Source organism: Pantherophis guttatus, chromosome 12 (assembly GCF_059756535.1).
Source record: "Pantherophis guttatus breed Tessera chromosome 12, ASM5975653v1, whole genome shotgun sequence".
Lineage (NCBI taxonomy): Eukaryota > Metazoa > Chordata > Lepidosauria > Squamata > Colubridae > Pantherophis > Pantherophis guttatus.
The window spans coordinates 12,437,445-12,460,184 of NC_142074.1; the positions used below are offsets into that span (position 1 = coordinate 12,437,445).

At 42.9% G+C, this 22,740-nt stretch overlaps 1 protein-coding gene across 2 annotated transcripts in view; it reads right to left on the reverse strand.

The window, feature by feature from the left end:
- Window positions 1-1,516: 1,516 nt before the first annotated feature.
- CHM (CHM Rab escort protein) overlaps window positions 1,517-22,740 on the reverse strand; it is a 77,526-nt gene continuing 56,302 nt past the window's right edge. For both annotated transcript variants that reach the window (XM_060692097.2, XM_060692098.2), the window contains 6 exons: window positions 20,174-20,278; window positions 14,605-14,671; window positions 13,566-13,662; window positions 7,992-8,081; window positions 3,199-3,368; window positions 1,517-2,252 (listed from right to left, as the gene is read on the reverse strand). In XM_060692097.2, the coding sequence (XP_060548080.2) occupies window positions 2,067-2,252; window positions 3,199-3,368; window positions 7,992-8,081; window positions 13,566-13,662; window positions 14,605-14,671; window positions 20,174-20,278 (715 nt within the window). In that variant the 3' untranslated portion in view covers window positions 1,517-2,066. The remainder of the gene's footprint in view (window positions 2,253-3,198; window positions 3,369-7,991; window positions 8,082-13,565; window positions 13,663-14,604; window positions 14,672-20,173; window positions 20,279-22,740) is intronic.

Below are 22,740 nucleotides of genomic sequence, written 5' to 3' on the forward strand. Positions count from 1 at the left end.
CCTCTGTTAAGAGAGGGCTGCTTAAATGTTAACATAAATAGCCTCTTTTACCCCTCTTTCAAATGAATGGTCCTCTCTATCCAGAATGTGGACTTTGCTGTCTTCGAAAGAGTGGCCTTTTTCCCTTTCAAACGCAGATGGACTGCTGAATTTTGTCCTGATGGGTTTGCGCTTCTATGTCGTGCCACGTGTTTGTGAAGTGGTTGTTTTGCTTCAATGTACAAGAAGGTTGCATCTTTCTTATTAATTTATTTATTAATTCCATTTGTATGCCGCCCCTCTCCGAAGACTCAGGCCTTGCCTTCTTCTGCTTCATCCCCAAATATGGTGGTACCAGTGGTGGGAATCAAATTTTTTTTACTACCGGTTCTGTGGGCGTGGCTTGGTGGGCGTGGCAGGGGAAGGTTACGCAAAATCACGATTTCCTCCTGATCAGCTGAGACTCGGGAGGCAGAGAATAGATGGGGGTGGGGCCAGTCAGAGGTGGCATTTACCGGTTCTCAACTACTCAAAATTTCCGCTACCGGTTCTCCAGAACTGGTCAGAACCTGCTGAATAGCACCTCTGGGTGGTACCCACAAGTGGCGTCACCACCTCCCTCAGCCAAGGTGTGTGGCAGGCCCTCCTCAAGATGTTTGCTCATAAATAACAGGTTTTTATTTTAGAAATATTGCTGAAAAGGATTCATTTTTCTAGTGGATCACTTCAGCAGCAGGGGAATAAAAAGGTGTGAATATTGAATGAACTTCAACGGGCTTGAAGGATAACACCGCCACTCGTTAAAAAATTCAATTAACCTTATCTTTCTTTAACATGATTAATTATCCTACAGATAAATGACTCCTTTGGGGAAAAAAAAAAAGAGCATCATCTTTTGAGCCGTACCTGTCTAACATGCTTTGCTTGTCCTCCTTCCTTTTGCCAAACCAAGTTGCCCTTTTTAGCATATTTGTACGTAATTCATAAAGGGGGGGGATCCACAATGGTTGTAGAACCGTGATGGCGAATCTATGGCACGCGTGCCACAGATGGCACGCGGAGCCATTATCTCTGGCCATGCGAGTTTTGCCCTAGGTCAGCTGCAGCGCGCATATGCATGCCGGCCAGCTGATTTTCAGGCCTTCCGGGCCCACCAGAAGTCGGGAAACGGGCTGTTTCCGGCCTCCGGAGGGGTGGGGAAGGCTGTTTTCACCCTCCCCAGGCTCCAAGAAAGCCTCTGGAGCCTGGGGAGAGCAAAAGACAGGACATCCAGTCCCACCGTGCCAAAAGTGGGGGGACCGCAGGAGGGGGGATGTCGCACACACATGCATGGGGGGCAGGGCACATTGAATTATGGTGTGGGCACATGCATGCACGGCCCCCCCTGTGCGTCCCCCCCCCCACTTTTGGCACACAACAGCAAAAAGGTTAGCCATCACTGTTCTAGAACGTTCTTTATGCAACGATTCAAAACTGGCCGGTAGCAAAATTTAATGCACAGGTGTTTGAATGTTTAACAATGCGACCAACTCCACCATTTCCAAGAAAGCTGCGCTTATCTACTTTATTACGCAATTTTACTGAGTTTTAAGACAGTGAGTTTTAAAGCCACTTCAGAGATTATTCTGTACAGCAAGCCGAACGGGAATCGTGTAATATTGAAAGGTGTTTCTTTCGGGAAGAAGAATTTGTGCCGTAACAGAAGACATATGTTCCCAACAAGAGGGGACTGGGCAGGAGGGAACGCCTGGGAATCAGTTTGCCCTTCTTTTGAAAAGAAGCCAAATGACATATGGAGCTACTGTTGACTTTGGCCAACTAGCCTAATTGGCACCGAAGGTTGGAAAGCCTTATTTACAAGATATTGACATGGGTTTCTAGGAGAAATGAGTCAAGCATGTAATACTTTTTTTTAACCCAATGACAGGAAGGCCCTTCATATATTCCCAACTCAATTCAAGCCTATTAAACCAACTCCGCAAAGGCCCCACCCAAATTCCTGGAGTTACACATGATGCACGACAACTGTTGGAACTCTGCTCAGAGTCTTGGCGCCACGTGGCTTCGATTCTGGCCTTGTCGCTGCCTCATTCCTCAGGAGGTTCTTCTTCAAGGTTCTTCTCGGGCACCTTCTCTGTCTTGCCTTCCGATGGATTGCTGAACCCAGGATCTTCTGGCGTAGTTCCATCTCCATCGTAGATGATATCTTCTGGATTTGGAGGTGGGGGACAGAATTCTTCACTGGGGAACATTTCTTGAAAGATGGCTTCGGCCTGTTGGAAAACCAATATATTATTTTGGAAATCTCGGGGGGGCTTCTTGGCAATCTTTCATTTCAGCTGCGTCCCCTCCCCTGCAATATTGTTATTTTATCAAATCACAAATAGGTTGTTAAACCTACTTATCGAATAGGTTTTACAACAGATGCTGGCCAATGCAATTTAGCATCCAGATGCTTTGACTCAGTTCTTTCTCTCTCTCTCTCCCCCCTTCCTTCCTTGCTTCCTTCCTTTCCCTCCCTCCCTCTTTCCTCCCCTCCCCCTCTTTCTACTCCCTCCCTCCTCTCCCTTCCTCCCTCCTTTCCTTCCTTCCCTCCCTCCTTCCTTCCCGCTCCCCTTTCCTTCCCTCCCTCCCTCCCTCTCCCTCCCTTTCTTTCCTTCCTTCCCTCCCCCTTCCTTCCCTCCCCCCCTCCTTCCACTCCTTCCCTCCCTCCCTTCCTTCCTTTCCTTCTTCCCTCTCTCCCATCTATACTTTTTGTTCCCTCCTAGGCTGCCAAGCTGTCAGGCTAGTTTTTACCTGAATACACTGTCAGCAGAAGATTTTAAGTGAGTTACTTATAGACTCTGGGCTATAAGTAGCTCACCCCTGTGTTAAAAAGACAGGGAACAATTTAAAGAAGTATGAACACAATGCCATAGATTTTAAATCCAACTGATATCAAAAGAAGGGAGACTCAAAGGGAAACGTTGATCGGCTCAGAGCATATAAATATGCTTGAAGCTTCATTAATATGTGGTTTTGTATGAGAATACAAGTAAATCTAGTCACCATTTATTTTTAAACAATGTAAGCAAGGGAATACACATGCGAGGTATTTTAAATTACTATTGTTTGTTTTTTTCTCCCCCCCAAAATACCTGATATCTATTTGGCCTGAGAGAACTTGCTTGCCTTAAGTCATCTATATTCCTACCTTACCCAGAAAAGTGAATGATTTACCTGTTTGACAGCACAGTCATTCCCGAGTGCCCCGTCTGGCCCAGAACAAACGTACATGTTGGAAGGCAAATTGTCATACGAAGCCCTGTCAACGCTGGAGGAATCCCTCATGTTGAAATACACGGACCAGAGAACCTGAGGTTTGGTTCCTTCTCCTTCATCTTCCCCTTCTGAAACAACAGGGCAACTGGTCTTAGCATCCAAAGCTCTCAAAGGAACTGAAACTTGGAAGACTTCAGCAAAATGTGAAAAGCAAAGCATTGGGGATTCTCTTTAAAGGAAGAAGGTAGCGAACATTTCTGACTCTGCGGACCAGTGATGGCAGCACGGGGAGAAGGGGGGGGGAGAGGGAGGGGATGGTTTCCACATGTGCCCGCCACTTAACAGATTAACAGAGTTGGGTGGGACCTTGTAGGTCATCTACTCCAACCCAACCCCCTCCGTGTGGGCACGCGTGCTGTCGCCATCTGCTTTTCCGGGTTCCGTCACACACATGCACATCGGACAGCTAGTCCAGCATGCATGTGCACCTGACAGCTGCTCTCTTCTGCGAAGACTAGCTGTCCGCCACGCATACATGCAATGGAACACGGAAGAGCAGCTGGCTGCCGCGCGCATGCGCACCGGTCAGCTGCTTTCTTCTGGGCTCCAGTGCTCCGGCGCACGTGCGCACATACACTCCAGTTTTGGCACTCCGTGCCGAAAAGGTTAGCCATCACTGCCCTACACCATTTCTGACAGATGGAAGTGACCTTTGTAGGTCATCTAGTCCAACCTCCCCCCTCAACCAAGCAGGAAAGCCTACACCATTTCTGACAGACGGCAGTCCAGTCTCTTCTTGAAAGCCTCCAGTGATGAAGCTCCCACAACTTCTGAAGGCAACTTCTGTTCCATTGGTTGATTGCTCTCACTGTCAGAAAATTCTCATTTCCAGGTTGAATATCTCCTTGTTCACTTTCTATCCATTATTCCTTGTCTGGCCTTTGGGTGCTTTGGAGAATAGCTTGACCCCCTTCCTCTCTGTGGCAGCCCCTCAAATATTGGAAGTCGGCTCTCATGTCTCCCCTGGTCCTTTTCTTCTCTAGACTAGCCATGCCCAGTTCCTGCAACAGTTCATCGTATGTTTTAGCCTCCAGTCCCCTAATCATTCTGGTTGCTCTTCTCTGCACTCTTTTGTAGAGTCTCAACTTGTGCAAATGGAGCTTTGCGCCTTCATGCGCTTGCCTGCTGCTTGTGCAGCCCGGTTCCCAAAGAGCCGCTACCAGGTACTGGGCCACGGATCAGAGGTTGGGGACCCTTGCTTTATGGGACAAAAGAACAATATGGAATTTAAAGAGTCTACACAGACAAATCGGCTGCCCTATGGGCAGAGCCAGTTTTGAGAACTTCCGTTTATCAGAAGACAAGCTAAATTATTGTAGTCCACTAACATTTTCTGCCATCTCAGGAGGAACTTTGCAAGGCTGAGAGAGACAGCATCTTTGTTTCGCAACAACTCAGATTCCTATCTTCTTTTTTTTTCATTATTATGGTTCATCGCACAGTCAGCCAGGTGTTCAGACTGGATTTGGCATTTTTGTGTGTGTACGTCTATCGAATCCTTCCCTGGGACCTGGGATAGGCAGGTGTGGACGTTTGATGGTGTTTCAAAGTATCGCTGGAGGATGTAAACGGTTCTGAGCAAAACTGCCTTTTGCAACTGACCGAAGATGATTTTGTCAATGACGATGGTGACCGAGTGGTGCTCCAGTTGTTTTGGGATCGCACCCAAGGCGCCTATTGCAATGATGACGATGATCGTGGTGGGTGGTCACACTATCATTTAGATCTTTAGACCAGATTTCGCATTTTTATCCAACTCTCCATGTTCTTCCCAAGGACATGGGATAGGTAGATGTTGCCTGATAGTATTACAGGTATTTATATAATAATAATAATAATAATAATAATAATAATAATAATAATAATAATAATAATAATAATAATATATTATTATTATTATTATTATTATTATTATTATTATTATTATTATTATTATTATTATTATTATTTGCAATACCTGGTGATGCACGGATTGAAGATACTGTAAGCAGCAAGAAAAAATCACAAAGTACCGGGACTTGCAAATTGAAGTTGAGCGACTGTGGAAAAAGAAATTGTGTGTTGTCCCGATTGTAATTGGAGCCCTTGGAGCAATACCCAAAGGGCTACCCCGCTATTTAGAAATTCTAAATTTGCCGGACTTGAACATTTTGACTCTACAAAAAACCACCTTACTCGGAACAGCTTACATCCTCCGACGATACCTTAACAGTTCCTAGGTCCTTGGTTAGGACTCGAGCTGCTGAGCTATCAACCAGCCTCAAAGGCTGTGAATTTCACTAAAGATTAAATAATAATAATAATAATAATAATAATAATAATAATAATAATAATAATAATTCATCATCGCAAGTCAGCCAGATGTTCAGACTAGGTTTGACATTTTTGTCTACCTATCAAGACCTTCCTTACCAAGGACCTGGGATCAGCAAATCTGGATGTTTGACGGTGTTACAGATATGGTCGCAGGATGGGAGCAGTTCCAAGGAAAGCTGCCTTCTGCAATTGACTGATGGCAAATTTGTCAATGCCAATGTTGGTGGTATTATTATTATTATCTCTTTTATTCATTAAACATGAGACTCAGTCAACTGAACATTTTAAAATGTATTACAAATACCATTGACTGGCGCTAATGGTTGATATGGGTTGCTGCCATCATCATCATCATCATCATCATCATCATCATCATCATATTATTCATTAAACATGAAATTCATATAATAATATATCATTATAGTATAATATTATAATTATATATTATATAATTTATATTATTATTATTAATCTTTTTAAAAAAAGATAGGTGGGGTAGAGCATCTAGCAGGCAACGAGGGAGATTATCCAGTCTTATTTGTGCCTGCGAACAAATTGTTGCCTGTAATCTTGAAACAACTGTTCACAAAAATAATAGTTCATTTTTTCTCGTATCGTTTGGGAGGGTCCGTCCGCCAGGAGAGAATGGAGCCCTTTCTCGAATATTATTAAAAGTTCCTACTGCTCCTTTTTTTTTTTTAAAGTTACTTCTTCATAATTTAGGCAGGAAAATGAATAAAGTCCTCTTCCTTTAGGTGACTTTGCTTCTCTGACCTGCCATGGCCCAGTGCTCGCTTTATCTGGTGATTCATTTTCAATAACTCCAACAGTATTTGTTCTGACATTTTAATTAAAATACGACTACTACCTCATCTTGATGATAAAAAGGCCTATGTGTCAGTGAAAACTACCTTCTCAGTGCCTCAGTGCACCTGAGGACTCTCCTGATCAGAGGCTTCCTCTGAACGAACTCCGGGCAGCTTCTAAACAATACATCACTTCAAAACTAGACCATTTTAAACATTAAGATTAATGCTAAGAAAGAAAGGGGAGGGGAAGCCGGGAGGAAAGAGAAGGGAAGGCAAATGTTCAGAGGCAGCCTAGCTTTTTTTTTTCCCCTTCTGTCTAGGCTCTGGTAGTCCTTGATCGCAGTTAAAAGTTAGAAAATTTAAGTTTCAGAAGCTTTGTTTGAAGCAAAGGATCTACCAAGGTTTATTTCAACTCTCTGCTAGTGATAACAGAGTAGTAGAAAACTTCTTCTTCTTCTTCTTCTTCTTCTTCTTCTTCTTCTTCTTCTTCTTCTTCTTCTTCTTCTTCTTCTTCTTCTTCTTCTTCTTCTTCTTCTTCTTTCTTCTTTCTTCTTCTTCTTCTCTTTCTTCTTTCTTCCTCCTCCTCCTCCTCCTCCTCCTCCTCCTCTTTTTCAAAAAAGTCTTTATTTTGATTTCTCATAAACACATTTACATGTACAGTCATTTATCCATCATTTTTCATTCATCTTATCTTTTAACTTTAATTTTTCATTTTTACTTTTTCGGGGCTGCTCTTTTACCATTTACCCTTCTTTATTTTACCACAACCTTTCTTCTTCTCCTCCCCTTCTCTTCCTTCCTCTTTCTCCTCCTACTTTCTTCGTTCTTCCTCTCCTTCTCTTTCCTACTTCCTCTTCCCTTCCCCCACTCCTCTCTTCTTCCCCTCTTCTAGCCTTCTCTCCTACTCGTCTTTCCCCTCCCTTTCTCCTTCTCCTCCTTGATGAACTGATACTGGGGATCTTTTGAAATCTGCATTACAAGTAATCCTTGATTTACAACAGTTCATTTAGAGCAGGGGTGTCAAACTGGCGGCCCGCGGCCCAGATGCGTCACACGCAGGTCACACCCATCCCACCTCCGCGAAGGAGAAACACGTCGCAAAACGTCATGTGGTGGCAACGAGTTTGACACCCGTGATTTTGAGACTGTTTGAAGTTACATCACTGGAAAAAAGTGACTTATGACAGTTTTTCACACTTTATGATCATTTCTGTTGGTCATGTGACTGAAATTTGGATGCTTGGCAATTAGTTCGTATTCAATTTTCAATGGCTGGCACAGGAATTCTGGGAGTTGAAGTCCACAAGTCGTAAAGGGGCCATAGCTGTCCAGCCCTGCCTTAGAGATGGTGAAATGTTTTGGGGGGAAAGATTTGAAACCTTCATGCCCCCTTCGCACTTGGGAAAAAAAAAATACAGGGACACACATTTGGCAGAAAAGGGGGTGGGGGGGGAATCATTTAGCCAGATGATGATTACAGAATGGGTATCAGGCGCCTTGAATGGGAAGAAAAATGGCAAATCTTCATTTTCGTTTAATCTTAAATTGCCCCCCTCCCCACTTCACCTGTTTCTGCAACACTGAATAACTGCTCCACTACGTGTGTCAAATCTTCTTTAGCGGTTCGAATGGAAGGACAGGTCAAATGAACCAAATCTGTGAAAAGAACGGAAGAGCAAAGCGGTTATTCAAGGCGCCGATTCATTCGCTCGATTGATATCCTGTCTTGCTATTGGTAATGAAAGCTCAAGGTGACCAACGACGATACAGAAGCCTCCCCCCCCCAAAAAACCACACACACACACACACACACACACACACAAATGAACAAAGAAGGGTTAAACAGCAACCGTTGAGGATTGTAGGCCTGGTGGAAGAGATGGATCTCGGTTGAATCAAGAGCCAAGCGTGTGTGGATCCATGAATCGGTCGATTTCAATTATTTGAATGTTTTGACAACTCGCAACGATTTGGGTTGAAGCCCAGCCTGCTTGGAAGCCATGCAAGTGAAGGCGACAGGTTGCCTGCTGGAAGCCATGTGATCTACAGGTTTCAACGTCAGGGCAGGTTCTTGTGATAGAAGTAGAATCGTTACACTTTTGTGTCTTGAAAGGGTCACACCAATATCTTAACTTCTGCTTCTCCAAAAGCAACAGCGACTTGTAACAGTTAATCTGTAACAGATTAACAGAGTTGGAAGGGACCTTTGTAGGTCATCTAGTCCAACCGCCGCCCCCCGCAACCAAGCAGGAGACCCTACACCATTTCTGACAGATGGCAGCTCTTCTTGAAAGCTTCCAGTGATGAAGCTCCCACAACTTCTGAAGACAAGCTCTTCCATTGGTTGATTGTTCTCACTGTCAGAAAAGTTCTCCTTATTTCCACGTTGAATCTTTCCTTGATCAGTTTCCATCCATTATTCCTTGTCTGGCCTTCGGGTGCCTTGGAAAATAGGTTGACCCCCTCCTGTCTGTGGCAGCCCCTTAAACACTGGAACACTGCTAAGTTAAAGTTTTAAGTTAAGTTTAACTTTATTGTCATTGTACATGTATACACAGTATATCCATACAACGAAATTCACTTAACACCCAAAGACCAGGCCCAACACACATAACAATCCCCAAACACACTCCCACCCACCACAAATTCCCCGTCCCTGAACCACCCAAACATCCACACAACAGACCAAGTAATGCTGTCCAACAACTCACTGATGACTCAACTCAACTCCCTTTAGTTCATTGTTGAATGCAATTATCCCTCTGGGATTAAAAACAATTCAGAAAACGTATGGTCCAAGTTTTATTTGTTCTGTATCTTCTGCCAGAAGGCAGCAGTCCAAAAAAGATAGTAAGCAAGATGGGAAGAATCTCTGAGAATGTTATGCTATCATGGTCCTTCTCTTCACTAGACTAGCCATGCCCAGTTCCTGCAACCGTTCATCGTATGTTTTAGCCTCCAGTCCCCTAATCATCTTGGTTGCTCTTCTCTGCATTTTTTCTAGAGTGTCAACATCTTTTTTATAGTGTGGTGACCAAAACTGTATGATGACTCACCACACAGCATTCAAAACTGAATGTTTTTTCTTAAAAGGTCTGGAGGAAGAGGAGGAAGGAAAGAAAAAAAGCTAAGGATGAAGGACCTTTCTTGAAAGTTATCTAATCCTCTCTATCTGGCTGGAATCCAGAAGAACAAAGTATATTGATTAGAGATCTAATTACCACATATTAATAACAGGTCCTGAATTTTTATGCTAAAATGAGGCCAAGCAGGAAAAATAGAGAGGCAGCAACACGATTGGGGAACATAGGACAACCTGAGGGCAATTTCTTCCCCTCCATCCTATTTAGGACCGTTTACTGGTTCAGGATTCACATTTTTTTTTTATTAGTTTGTCATAATATAAAATACAAAGGAGAATGAAAAAAGGGGAAACTAAGGGAGGAAAAAGGAAAGAAGAGAGAGTGTAGAGCAGTGACGGCTAACCTTTTTGCCATTGCATGCCAAAAGCAGGGGGGGAGCGCGAGGGGGTGTTGTGCGCATGTGTGCCCACACCCATAATTCTATGCGCCCTGCCCGCCTGCACTCCCCCCGCTTTTGGCATGCGATGGCATGGTGAGCCCATTTTTCGCCCTCCCCAGGCTCCAGAGCCTTTCTAGGAGTCTGGGGAGGGTGAAAACGGCCTTCCCCATCCCCCCCCCAGAGGCCCTCTGGAGGCTGGAAACATCTTGTTTGCTGACTTCTGGCAGGACCGGAAGGCTGTTTTTGCCCTCCCCAGGCTCCTAGAAAGGCTCTGGAGTCTGGGGAGAGTGAAAAATGGGCCTTCCCCCCACCCCAGAGGTCCTCTGAAGGCCGGAAACTGCCTGTTTCCCTACTTCCGGTGGGCGCAGAAGGCCTGAAAATAAGCTGAGCTCGTGTGCCTACCGATATGACTCCATAGGTTCGCCATCACGGGTATAGAGTAAAAGGGGAGAATTTTTTTAAAAAACGTTGACTTCCGACTCTTTTTAGTACAGTGGAAGATAATACCATTACAGCCACCACTTTTTGCTTTTATACTACCGTGTTTCCCCGAAAATAAGACCCTGTCTTATATTTTTTTGAACCCTGAAATAAGCACTTGGCCTTATTGCCATGCACTCAAAAGCCCGATTGGGCTTATTATCAGGGGATGTCTTAGTTGGGGGGAAACAGGGTAGCAGGGGTGGGATTCAGCCGGTTTAGGCAAACAGAATGTTAATTTTAATCTGGTTTGCCGAACCGGTTGTTCCAAGGACTGGCTGACTCCGCCCATCCCGCCCCGCCCCTCCCAGGGGTCTCCACGCAGCCCATTTTGGATGCCAGGTAAGTGCAGGGCGCTGTTCTACAAAGCTGTTCTAATCAGCAAAACCCAAACTCAGAACAGGTCAATGGTTCAGGATACTGATGGGCTATTGGAGATATGGGAGCAGGTGAAATAATTGAAAACAAAATGGAGCTATTGGGGAAAAGAGTGGCTGGTTAGAATACCGAACAGCTACAGCCATTCTGCAATATTCTCAACTGTTTTAATGGTTTCTTCCCGAAAAGCAATACAGGTAGTCCTTGATTTACAACTATTTGCTGAGTGGCCATTCAAAGTTACAACAGCACTGGAAACAGTGACTTAGGGCCGTTTTTCACACTTACGACCATTGCAGCACCCCCCCTCCCCCCCCATGGTCACATGATCAACATTCAGACCCTTGGCAACTGGCTCGTATTTATGACGGTTTCAGAGTCCCAGGGTCACGTGATCCCCGTTTGCGACCTTTTGACCAGCAGATGGAGAAGCCAGATTCGTTTAACGACCGGGTTGCTAACTTAACCGCTGCAGGCATTCACTTAACAACTGTGGCAAGAAAGATCGTAAAATGGGGCAAAACTCACTCAATGTCTCGCTTAACAACAGAAATGTTAGGCTCGACTGTGGTCATAAGTCAAGGACTACCTGTTGTTTTTTTTCCTCCCTTACTGGGATTGAGAACCTTCAGCCTACGTTGAGTTTAAGAGTCCAACCAGCTGTGCTGAGTCAAGCATCTGGGAATTCCTGCCAAGGATTTTCCTGCATCTTTCATTTGGCAGTGCAGTTATAATTCAGGAGGGGTTAAAAAAAAAAGAGCTATGTGTCAAATGCTCCCATCCTGTGGCATCTTCTTACAGACTTTAAAAAATTAAGATAACCATCTGTCATTCTAATGAATGAGCATTAACAGTCCCGTTGACCTGAAGTGTAAATACATAATTAGAGCCTTTTCTCCAAAGCTTATTAAAAACGATTTTAATAATAGGGGGACGAAATAAGCAGAGAGATTCAAGTGCAGGTAAGTAATGAGGCGAATGACATCTTACGCTTAAGAGCAGAATTTCCCAATTTACAACATCAGTTGCAAAAGGGGGAGGAGGTCCCACCAAGTTTCCAGTCCGAGGACTGGCAGCATTTTGGCAGGGAGGGGGGGAAATGGCCACCCCTTTGCGACCTCGCTGAAAAGTGGGGACAACAATTTCTACAAAGGGAGGGAATAAATGTCTTATTCACAGGATGTAAGTAACTTACTATTCCCACAAATAGGAAAGCAGGGGGAAATCGAAAAAGTATTTCTATTTCTTTTCAAAACAGTTTCTACTCTAGTCCTTACAACAATGCAGTTTTAAGCGTGGTATTTCTGATCCTGACGGATTGTTGACTGTGACTGAACTGAGCACAATCCAAGCGATAAAAACAAGAAAGGAGTGAAGGATTGACAACAGTGGTGGGTTACTCCCGGTTCGCAAGAACCGGTAGTAAAAATTTGTAGTAGATCAGAGAACCGGTAATAAACATTGGCTGGTCATGCCCCCAAACCGGTCCCCGACCCGGTCGCCGCTCGCTTACCCTGCCCACCTCATCAGAGGTTTTTTTTTTTCTTTTAAAAGTATTTTTTCTACAACCTCTTTGGTCGAAAAAAATGCTTTTAAAAGTTAAAAAAAAAGCCTCTGATGATCGCACGGCTCAGCTGGGATCGTCAGAGGCTTCTGAAAACATTTTTTTCTGCAACCTCTTAAGGTTATAGAAAAAAACGTTTTTAAAAGTTAAAAGAAAAAGTTGGCCAAGCCCACCCAGTCACATTACCCCCCACCAAGCCACGCCCATAAAATAAGCCACGCCCACAGAACCGGTAGTAAAAAAATTTGGAACCCACCCCTGATTGACAATGAGCACTGGGAACCCAAAGTTTTTATAAAGGCACTAAGGCTGAAATAACAGTTTTAAATACTAAACTCCTTTGTTTAAATCCAGGGGTGTCCAACTTTGGTAACTTTGAGACTTCTGGACTTTGACTCCCAGAATTCCCCAGCCAACATTGAATTCAGATTTCTGTTCTTAAAGTTGCCAAGGTTGGACACCCCTAATTTAATCCAAAGGATCCACAAAACAAGGAAATCCACAAGAAAATTCTACCGATGATGTTACTTAGTCTGGTAACGAAACGTTCAGAAACTAAATTGAAACAAGCTTGGAGAGCAAACCCCTGCCAAAATCTCAGGGATCCATTTTATAGATCCATTTTGTAACTTCATCCTATCCATTCCTTATAATAAATTTTCAATACACATGTGAATTCATCTAATCATCAAGGTTAACCTAATGAGCGGTACGGTGGCCTAGAGGTGGAGCTCTCGCCTCACAATCAGCAGGTTGTGAGTTCGATCCTAGGTAGAGGCAGATATTTCTCTCTCTGGGTACAATGAGAATATATCTGCTGGGAAAAAAACTCCACATTGGCAACAGGAAGGGCATCCGGCCAGTAAACACTCAGTTCCATTCAGTTGCCCATACTCCACACTGCAAGAGATTATGGGGTCATTAAAAGAAGAACATGATGATGATCGAGATTAATCTAATCAATCACATTGATTGCTACAGTCTGTTGCATAACGAATGAGTATCTGCAATTGGAATGTAACCTATCAAATAAAAACATGATTTGCATACAACTGTAAAGATGGGCTTCTAATCCCGTCTCTTCTTTAAGCTCCTTCTCTTCCATCTCTGGTACCGATCCTATCAATAAAACAACCTGGGCTTCCATGTCTGATCTCGAGTTCAGAAGTACCTCTGGGAAAACTGGGTCTACTCACATGTATTTTTCATGCAGATCATAGCTGAAGAACACAATTCCACAAGGTAAACAGCTGGCTGGCCTTTCTCCTGAGGTGGGACAGTCAAAATGGAAATCTGGAATGGAAACAGAAGATCTTATAGATACCTCATACATATATACATGCACGCACACAGTAGGGGCCACGCCTCCATGCATGAAACTCTTTTCAGAAGATCATTTGACATAAGGAAATGGGAGGGATTAAAGGTAAAGGTTCCCCTTGTACATATGTGCTAGTCGTTCCTGACTCTAGGGGGCGGTGCTCATCTCTGTTTCAAAGCCGAAGAGCCAGCGCTGTCCGAAGATGTCTCCGTGGTCATGTGGCTGGCATGACTCAACACCAAAGGCGCACAGAACGCTGTTACCTTCCCACCAAAGGTGGTCCCTATTTTCCTACTTGCATTTTTTACGTGCTTTCGAACTGCTCGGTTGGCAGAAGCTGGGACAAGTAACGGAAGCTCCCCCCATTACGCGGCACTAGGGATTCAAACCGCTGAACTGCCGACCTTTCGATCGACAAGCTCAGCGTCTTAGCCACTGAGCCACTGCGTTCCTGTGGGAGGGATTAGAAAGGTTTAATTTCAGCAATGCTCCGTCACAACTGAGATTTCCCTCAGTTTGGCGCCGCCATTTATCCAGTCGGCATGGTGAAAAAGCCAGGAAGACATTATTCCTTCAGCTTGAGATGCCACCACCTGGTCTTCTAAGTTCTACATGCATTTTTTTATCTAATCAACTGAGATCTATGAGTAACTTTTTAAAAAAAAATTCAGTGGGATCAAATGTGAATCCATTTTTATTTCTAACAAATATTCCGCCAATCAAACGTTTACTAATATTTCCAAAATTTGAGTTCTGGGACCTAAGGCCTTCTTATTAAGTAGGAAAGAATCCAGAATTGGCAAAGCCAAATCCACTTTTACAAAACACTGTAAATAACTAACTAGACAAAAATTAATCTGGGATATTAGATGGTCCCGAGGAAAGGGGAAATGAGCTTGAGTGGGTGGGCTCACCTGCTGATCAGAGCTCTCATTATTCTGTATAGATCCATCAGTTATGAGAATTGCTCTGGAGATCTGCCTGCAAGCGAATAAGCAAAGCTCCATCATCAAACATGATCATCATCATCATAACAACAACAATAATAATAATAATAATAATGTGGAAAAAGTTGTCAGAAATGAGAAGGTGAAGATCTTGTGAGACTTTCGAATACAGACGGATCGTCATTTGGAACACAACATGCCAGATATCACAGTTGTCGAAAACCGAAATGTACAATTTATTAATATCGCTGTACCAGGAGACGCCAAAGTTGAAGAAAAAGAACTGGAAAAAAATAGCAAAATGTCGCAACCTGGCCATCGAAACAACGCGATTATGGATGAAACATGTAACAGTGATACCCATTGTCATCGGAGCACTTGGTACCATGTCCAAGAATTTTATAAAAAACTTCCTGCAGTAACACCAGCGGAACTGCAAAAAACTGCGCTACTCGGAACATCGTACATTTTAAGAAGATACTTGGTTGATACCTAGGATGCTGGCACAACCCGTATCAACCATCAGCACCAGTCAATGGTATTTGTGATGCATTTTTGAATGTTCAGTTGACTGAGCTTCATGATTAATGAATAAAGTAAATAATAATAATAATAATTTATTGACATTGTGGTACCAGGAGATGCTAGAGTCGAAGAAAAAGAACAGGAAAAAATCACGATATATCGCAACCTGGCCATCGAAACTACACAGCTATGGATGAAACATGTAACAGTGATACTCATTGTCATCGGGGGACTTGGTACCATTATAAGATACATCAACAAATTGCAGCTTCCTGCAATAACACCATTGGAACTGCAAAAAACTGCACTACTCGGAACATTGTACATTTTAAGAAGATACTTGGTTAATACCTAGGGCGCTGGCAGTACCCGTTATCAACCATCAGCGCCAGTCAATGGTATTTGTCATACATTTTTAAATGTTCAGTTGACTGAGTTTCATGTTTAATGAAAATAATAATAATAATAATAATAATAATAATAATAATAATAATAATAATAATAATAATAATAATGTACTTGGTTGATATGTAGGATGCTGGCAGCAACCCGTTATCAACCATCAGCGCCAGCCAATGATATTTGTAATGCATTTTTAAATGTTCAGTTGACTGAGCTTCATGTTTAATGAATAAAATAATAATAATAATAATAATAATAATAATAATAATAATAATAATAATAATAATAAAAAAAAAATGTACTTGGTTGATATGTAGGATGCTGGCAGCAACCCGTTATCAACCATTAGCACCAGCCAATGATATTTGTAATGCATTTTTAAATGTTCAGTTGACTGAGCTTCATGTTTAACGAATAAAATAATAATAATAATAATAATAATAATAATAATAATAATAATAATAATAATAATAATAATAATAAAAAATGTACTTGGTTGATATGTAGGATGCTGGCAGCAACCCGTATCAACCATTAGCACCAGTCAATGATATTTGTAATGCATTTTTAAATGTTCAGTTGACTGAGTTTCATGTTTAATGAATAATAACAACAACAACAACAACAACAACAACAACAACAACAACAAGGCATATGGATCCACATTTGGTTTTCATAAAAAACAGCACACGTTGCCCCAATTCAAGTAATGTTCTACACTCGGCAGTCTGAACACGGTTAATGACATTTTCACATATGCCCTGCTTAAGTTAAGAAATTAATAATGACTCAAATCAAGCTTATATAAAGGTTACAGCGCTTGCTTAATAGCCATCAAAAGGTAATGAAGACACCGAGGACTCCGTACGGAATGTGATGTTTAGCCATCTTGAAGTTATTTCCAACAGCGAATCGCTGTGCGGAGCGCGAGCGTGCAAGCGGTTACCCACGATTGCTGTAATGCGCAGTCATTCCAATGCTGAAATTCAAATGCCAGCCAGAAGTTGTCGTACGTGCCTATGATTAAAGCTCCCTGAAAGCTCCCAACTGCCTTCTCCTGCTTTGTGCAAGCCACTTGGAGAACTAAAGAGATCATCAAGGATGCTGTGGCAGTGGGAAACGTTGAGAAGAAGCCCCAGTGCGAGAGGGCAAGTAGCTTCCAGATGGTTAAGACTATCCATGTCAATGACCAAGGAAGGGCACTAGGATTATCTCCTTGGGCTCCAGGTCTAATTGATGTCCCCGAGCTTGCTAGAAAGAGCTGTGTGGATTTCAACCAAAAGCCTGCTATTTTATTAATAGAACTGTCAGGTTTCGATGTCGTCTCAAATAAAATAAATTGCATTTCCAAACAAATAGTCTTTGAAGAAATCTTTCATTTTATTAAGCACGACAACCTGTCCCCGATTGTGGCGTAGCCAACACTGACTTCCTGACTCCAAAACCTTCCCTTTCCGTTCCCCAATTCTCTGCGTCTCATTGGCCCTCTTCCCAAATCACTCTCCCCATATCTACTACTTCAGCTCCCAGGAATGTCCCCCCTCCCATCTCATCTCCTAGGGGATATTATCTTCAGGGAAAATAAGGAGGTGAGAAGTCAAGCGTCCCCTTGCCAGCTGCCCCCTCTTCTCCTTCTTATGTCAGCACTAGAGTAAATGCAGGTTGAAGTGGTGACAAGAACATAGAATAATAGGGACCTTAGAGGGCCAACCCTTTGCTCAAGTAGAAGACCTTATACCAGGGGTGGCGAACCTTTTAGACACCGAGTGCCCAAACTGTGTGTGCGCGCATGCCCAAACTGAAAGGTGCGCGAACGCGTGAATGCATGCCTCTGAGGACATGCATGAACATGTGCATGCACGGACATGTACAAACATGCACATGTGCAAACATACACAAATGCACACAAGTGCACATGCACAGAAGAGACCTGATGACTAGCCGGCTGATGGGAGGCGGGGCATCCCAACACCGGCAGTGCGGCAAAAGGTAAGATCTTTTTCTTTCGTGAGCTTCTGTTTCGTCGTTTGCAGGGAAACGGAAGCTCACACAAGAAATGCCACAGAGATCTGACCTGGGGCGATAGTGCGCGTGCCAGCAGAGAGGGCTCTGCGTGCCATAGGTTTCTCGTCACAGCCTTATACCCTTTCTGGACAAATGGCTGTCCAGTCTCTTCTTGAAAACCTCTAGTGGTGGAGTATCCACAACTCCAGCGGGCAAGCTATCCCTTTGGGGTGCAATGTAGACCAGCATGGTGCACCTCAGGCTACGTGACTTTGTCACGGCTAAATAGCATTCTGGCTGGTGGATCTCATAAGGATCTCTCAGCAACATGTGAGCCGAAAATAATAACAGTTAATACCATATTCTGTTACACCATATCATCTTCTTTTAGTGACTCCATAATCCCTTGTGGGGTAGAGTCTGGGCAAATGAATGGAGTTGAGTGTTTACTGGCCTGATGCCCTTCCTGTCACCAATGCGGAGTTCTGTTCAGCAGATACATTCTCATTGTGCCCGGAGAGAGAAATATCTGCCTCTAGCTAGGATCGAACTCACAGCCTGCTGATTGTGAGGCGAGAGCTCCTCGCTCTAGGGCATCGCACCACTCAATTCTGTTACACCGTATGAAATAAATAAAAGCTATTCTACTGATTAATTTGTCTCAATGTCAGAAAATTTCTCCTTACTTCTAGGTTGGATCTCTCATTAATAACCTTGTACCCCATTTATTTTGTGTTCTGCCCTCTGGTGCTTTGGAGAATAAGTCAGTCCCCTCTTCTCTATGACAACCTCTCAAATACTAGAAGACAGGTAGGTATCATGATTAAGACAGACTTAATCTTATTCAATCCCCTGCTCACTGCAGGATCCATTGGCATACTGTGTTTCCCTGAAAATAAGATCCTGTTTTACAGTTTTTTGAACCCCGAAATAAGCGCTTGGCCTTATTTTTGAGAAGGTATTACTTTTTTGGGGCGCGTGGAGCAAGATGGGGCTCCTCTTGCCGTTTTACCTGATTTCCAGCTTTGTCTCCCTAACCCTAGCCAGAGGAAATGGCGAGGATCATCTGAGCATGCAGTTAAATATTTTCAGGGAGGGCTTATTTTAGCACATGTGCTCAAAAGCCCGATTGGGCTTATTATCCAGGGAGGTTTTATTTTTGGGGAAAAAGGGTAGCATTTTTCGATCTTAACAAAATTAAGACGGTGGACTTCAGCTCCAAAAATATTCCAGCCAGATTAAGGATGTTTTTGCTAATAGATAAGGGATGAAATATGAGATGGAGAAACCTTTATTTAACCTTACAGGGGGTGAAGGTTTGTCAAGAAGGGAAATACAATATGAGAATTAAAGCCATCCTATCACTGTCTTGTCTATGTCATACTGTATTTATCTGGGCTCCAACCTTTAATCTCTGACCAGGATTGTGCCTATATCTGCATGCATGCTTGACACTAAAGAAAAACAAGTAGGCCATCCATATGCTAGGAGAGGGAACGTAACATTTAATACTGGCGACACCCAGGGGGAGGGCCTTCTCTGTGGGAGCCCCAGCCCTGTGGAACGAACTGCCCCCGGAAATACGTAAGATCTCCGACCTCCGGGTGTTTCGTTGTGCACTCAAGACCCTGTTGTTCCGCCAGGCTGGTCTATCAACATAACAATTTTAAATTGGGTTTTAAATTTGAGACGAATTCATTTAATAATTTTAAACTATTTTAACTGATGTTGTCTTGTGTTTTAATAGGCTGTACACCGCCCTGAGTCCTTCGGGAGAAGGGCGGTATAGAAATAAAATTATTCTTATTCTTATTCTTAATATATTAGTGGACCTTTTTTCAGACTGATTTTTAAAATGAGGACTAATTTTGAACCCAGAGTGTCCCCCGGGCTCCTGGGGGTTCGCAGGGGTTTGGGAGAACCTCTCGCTAAGGTTCTGTGCAGTTCGGAGAACCCCCAAATCCCACTCTTGGCTGGTCCCGCCCACCCTGTCCCTCCCCTCCCAGAAGTCCCCACATGGCCCGTTTTGGATGCAAGTAAGTGCGGGGCGCATGCAGAAGCTGAAAAACGGGCCTACCGGAAGTTCGGGAAGGCCGGAAATGGGCCCGTTTCTGGCCTCCAGAGCCTGGGGAGGCCGTTTTCACCGTCCCGGAGGCTCAAGGAAAGCCTCCAGAGCCCAGGGAGGGCAAAAACGGCCCCCCTCTCAGTGGTGCAGGAGGCCAACTAGGCCACACCCACCATGGCATGCCCACCCAGCAACCGGGCAGAGAACCCCTTGCTAAAATTTTTGAAGCCCTGCATACGAGTAACTAGGTAGAGGCTGCAAGAGGAAATTGGTCTACATAGAATATTTTTTCTGACCAATCCGCAGTAACTTCACAGTAATCCAGAGAACCTGGATATATATAACCTGGGCGGCATATAAATCAAATTAAAAAAAAAAAAAAACTGACAAAATTGAGGCTGAGATGGATATCCACAAATTTAAGACTTCTAAAACCAGAACATGAGGATACATGAAATTAAAAGTGTATCTGAACTTAGGTCTGACTGATTTACTTCTGAGTAAGCATGCTCTATTAGTTATTCTCGGGTCGATATTTACCTGTAAGATACGTTTTTGCATATTTTTTCTGAAAGGTAACTATCCTCCACAACAAAATAACTTGCATTTATTCTTTGACCAAAATGATCGATGACCGCTTTACACCTGTTGGAAAATAAGCAGCAAAAGTTTTTAAAAAGCAAAACAATCTGTGTCATTGCTAGATTGAGGAATATAAAATATTTACAGACTATATTAAAAAAATACCCTAACCAATATGTTTCCTTTCATTTGAACTTTTAGTGTGAATTAAGAGTTTTATCTGCCTTTTTTTTTTTAAGTCTGCCTTGGTTTAGTCTGCTCTTGGTTTTATTACTTGAAACTCTGTCAAGGTGGGTTATTTTCAACACTGTTTACACAAAATTGTGTTTGGATATTTTTTTTAAAAAAATATTAATTTGACAAAGAAAAAGAAAGTTAACATCGTTTTTGTAATGATTTAGGCAGCTTTTAACTGTGTTTTTTTTGTTGTTGTTTTTTTTAATTTGATTTATATGCCGCCCTTCTCCGGAGACTCGGGGCAGCTTACCATGCATTAAGCAATAGCCTTCATACTTTTTAATTTTTTAAAAAACCATGTTTTAGATAATTTTTTAAAAATGAAGCTCACCTAAAGATTCATCAGATTAATCTTTGCTGATAATGCATGTCACTCTAAGAGAAAAGGCTTTAATGAGTTTTTAGGTACTGTATTTTTCGGCGTATAAGACGCACCTTTCCCCCCCTAAAAGGGGGTGAAAATTTAGGTGCGTCTAATACACCAAATGTAATGCCAGAAATTTGTTCACGAGCAGAGAAAAAGAACTCAACGTTCCTCTTAAAACCGATCTTTACTTTAAAAAAAAAAAAAAAGGATCAGCAGAAGAATTCTTTCAAGTGCCAGGCTCAAATAAGGAAGCTACTTATACAATGACATTATCAGGTCTCTCTGTCATCTGATATCTGTTCAGACAATGAATCATACAGAACCTCCATTGACCTTCTTCAATGTGTCTAGATAAAAGGATGAAAATTAGAATCCATCTCCTTGCCAAGTGCCACCAGTTATAAATGTACTTTATAGGGCTCATTATCCAAACTAATGGACTAAGGGCGACATCCTTGAAATGGACTTACCAGCACTGACAAAGCTAGCAAGCAATAATTCAGGATAGATATGTAAATTACAGTGTTTGCTATATTTTTTAATTATTATTGTGAAAAGATAAAATTTACATTTGTCATTTCGCTTGGAGGCCGGCGGCTTCTTTGGAAACACGCTCAAAATTGGGTCTCGAAGCAAAACAGGGATGATGGTTTTTTTAAATGTAGATCACAAAACCCACAAACACAAACTGAAACATTTTAAATCTCATGGAAATGAAACTCCATAAACAATAGCTATGTACCATAAAAAAAAAAAAACTGAAAGTTTAAATTAAAAGGGGGAAAGGAAGCTATAACCAGGAAGGAAATGCAATATTCAGCACCCTAAAGGCAAAAATAAATTTTAAAAAATTCCAAACAGGCAACAAATTTGATTGGCTTTTGGCTGCATTAGCTGAAATACAATTCTTGGTTTAATTAGGACTGACTATAGATGTAATTTAGGAACGTGGTGGCTCAGTGCCTAAGACGCTGAGCTTGTTGATTGAAAGGTCAGCAGTTCGAAACCCTACTGGCGCTTAATGGAGTGAGCTCCCGTTACTTGTCCCAGCTTCTGCCAACCTAGCAGTTCGAAAGCACGTAAAAATGCAAGTAGAAAAATAGGGACCACCTTTGGTGGGACGGTAACAGCGTTCCGTGTGCCTTTGGCATTTAGTCATGCCGGCCACATGACCACAGAGACGTCTTCGGACACTGCTGGCTCCTCGGCTTAGAAACGGAGATGAGCAACCCCCTAGAGTCAGGAATGACTAGCACATATGTGCAAGGGGAACCTTTACCTTTATAGATGTAAACACTTTATTCCCCCTTTCCTTCCCCTTGATATTATTTTAAGATATACATGCAGGTACCCACACTTCTGGACCACACAAGCCTTATCTGCAATAATTGAGAATGTAGTTTTGGAAGGACAAATGTTAAGTGTGGTGATAGCCAAGTTTATTAATCCAATTCCATCGTTTGGTTCAACCATTCCTTAGGACCAGGAGACCTGCCAAATAGAAAGCTGCATGATACAAAGACGGGACATTTGTATCATCCAGAACATGAAGCTCTGTGGACCAGAAGCAACTTCCCTTCTGCTTGGGTAAATTAGTGCCAGGCAGGAGGAATCAGGACCACATGTTAAGTTCTAGTTAAGGTATTGCTCATGCCTATAATAGAGGAATTGGCGCTAGATAAAAGAGTCAGTGGAATTCAGGAAGGGTTGGACTCAGACCGCTTATGGCAGGGGTGTCAAACACAAGAGTTGGGGGCCGGATCCGGCCTGCGGGGTGCTGAGATCTGGCCCACGGGGCCACTCTGGAAACAGCGAAGGATCGGCTCATAGTGCCTCTGCCAGTGAAAACGGAGCTTGGGAGGGCCACGCGATGCCATAGCTTTCCTCCCCAGGAGCAAGTGTCTTTTAATTTCTTGGCTAC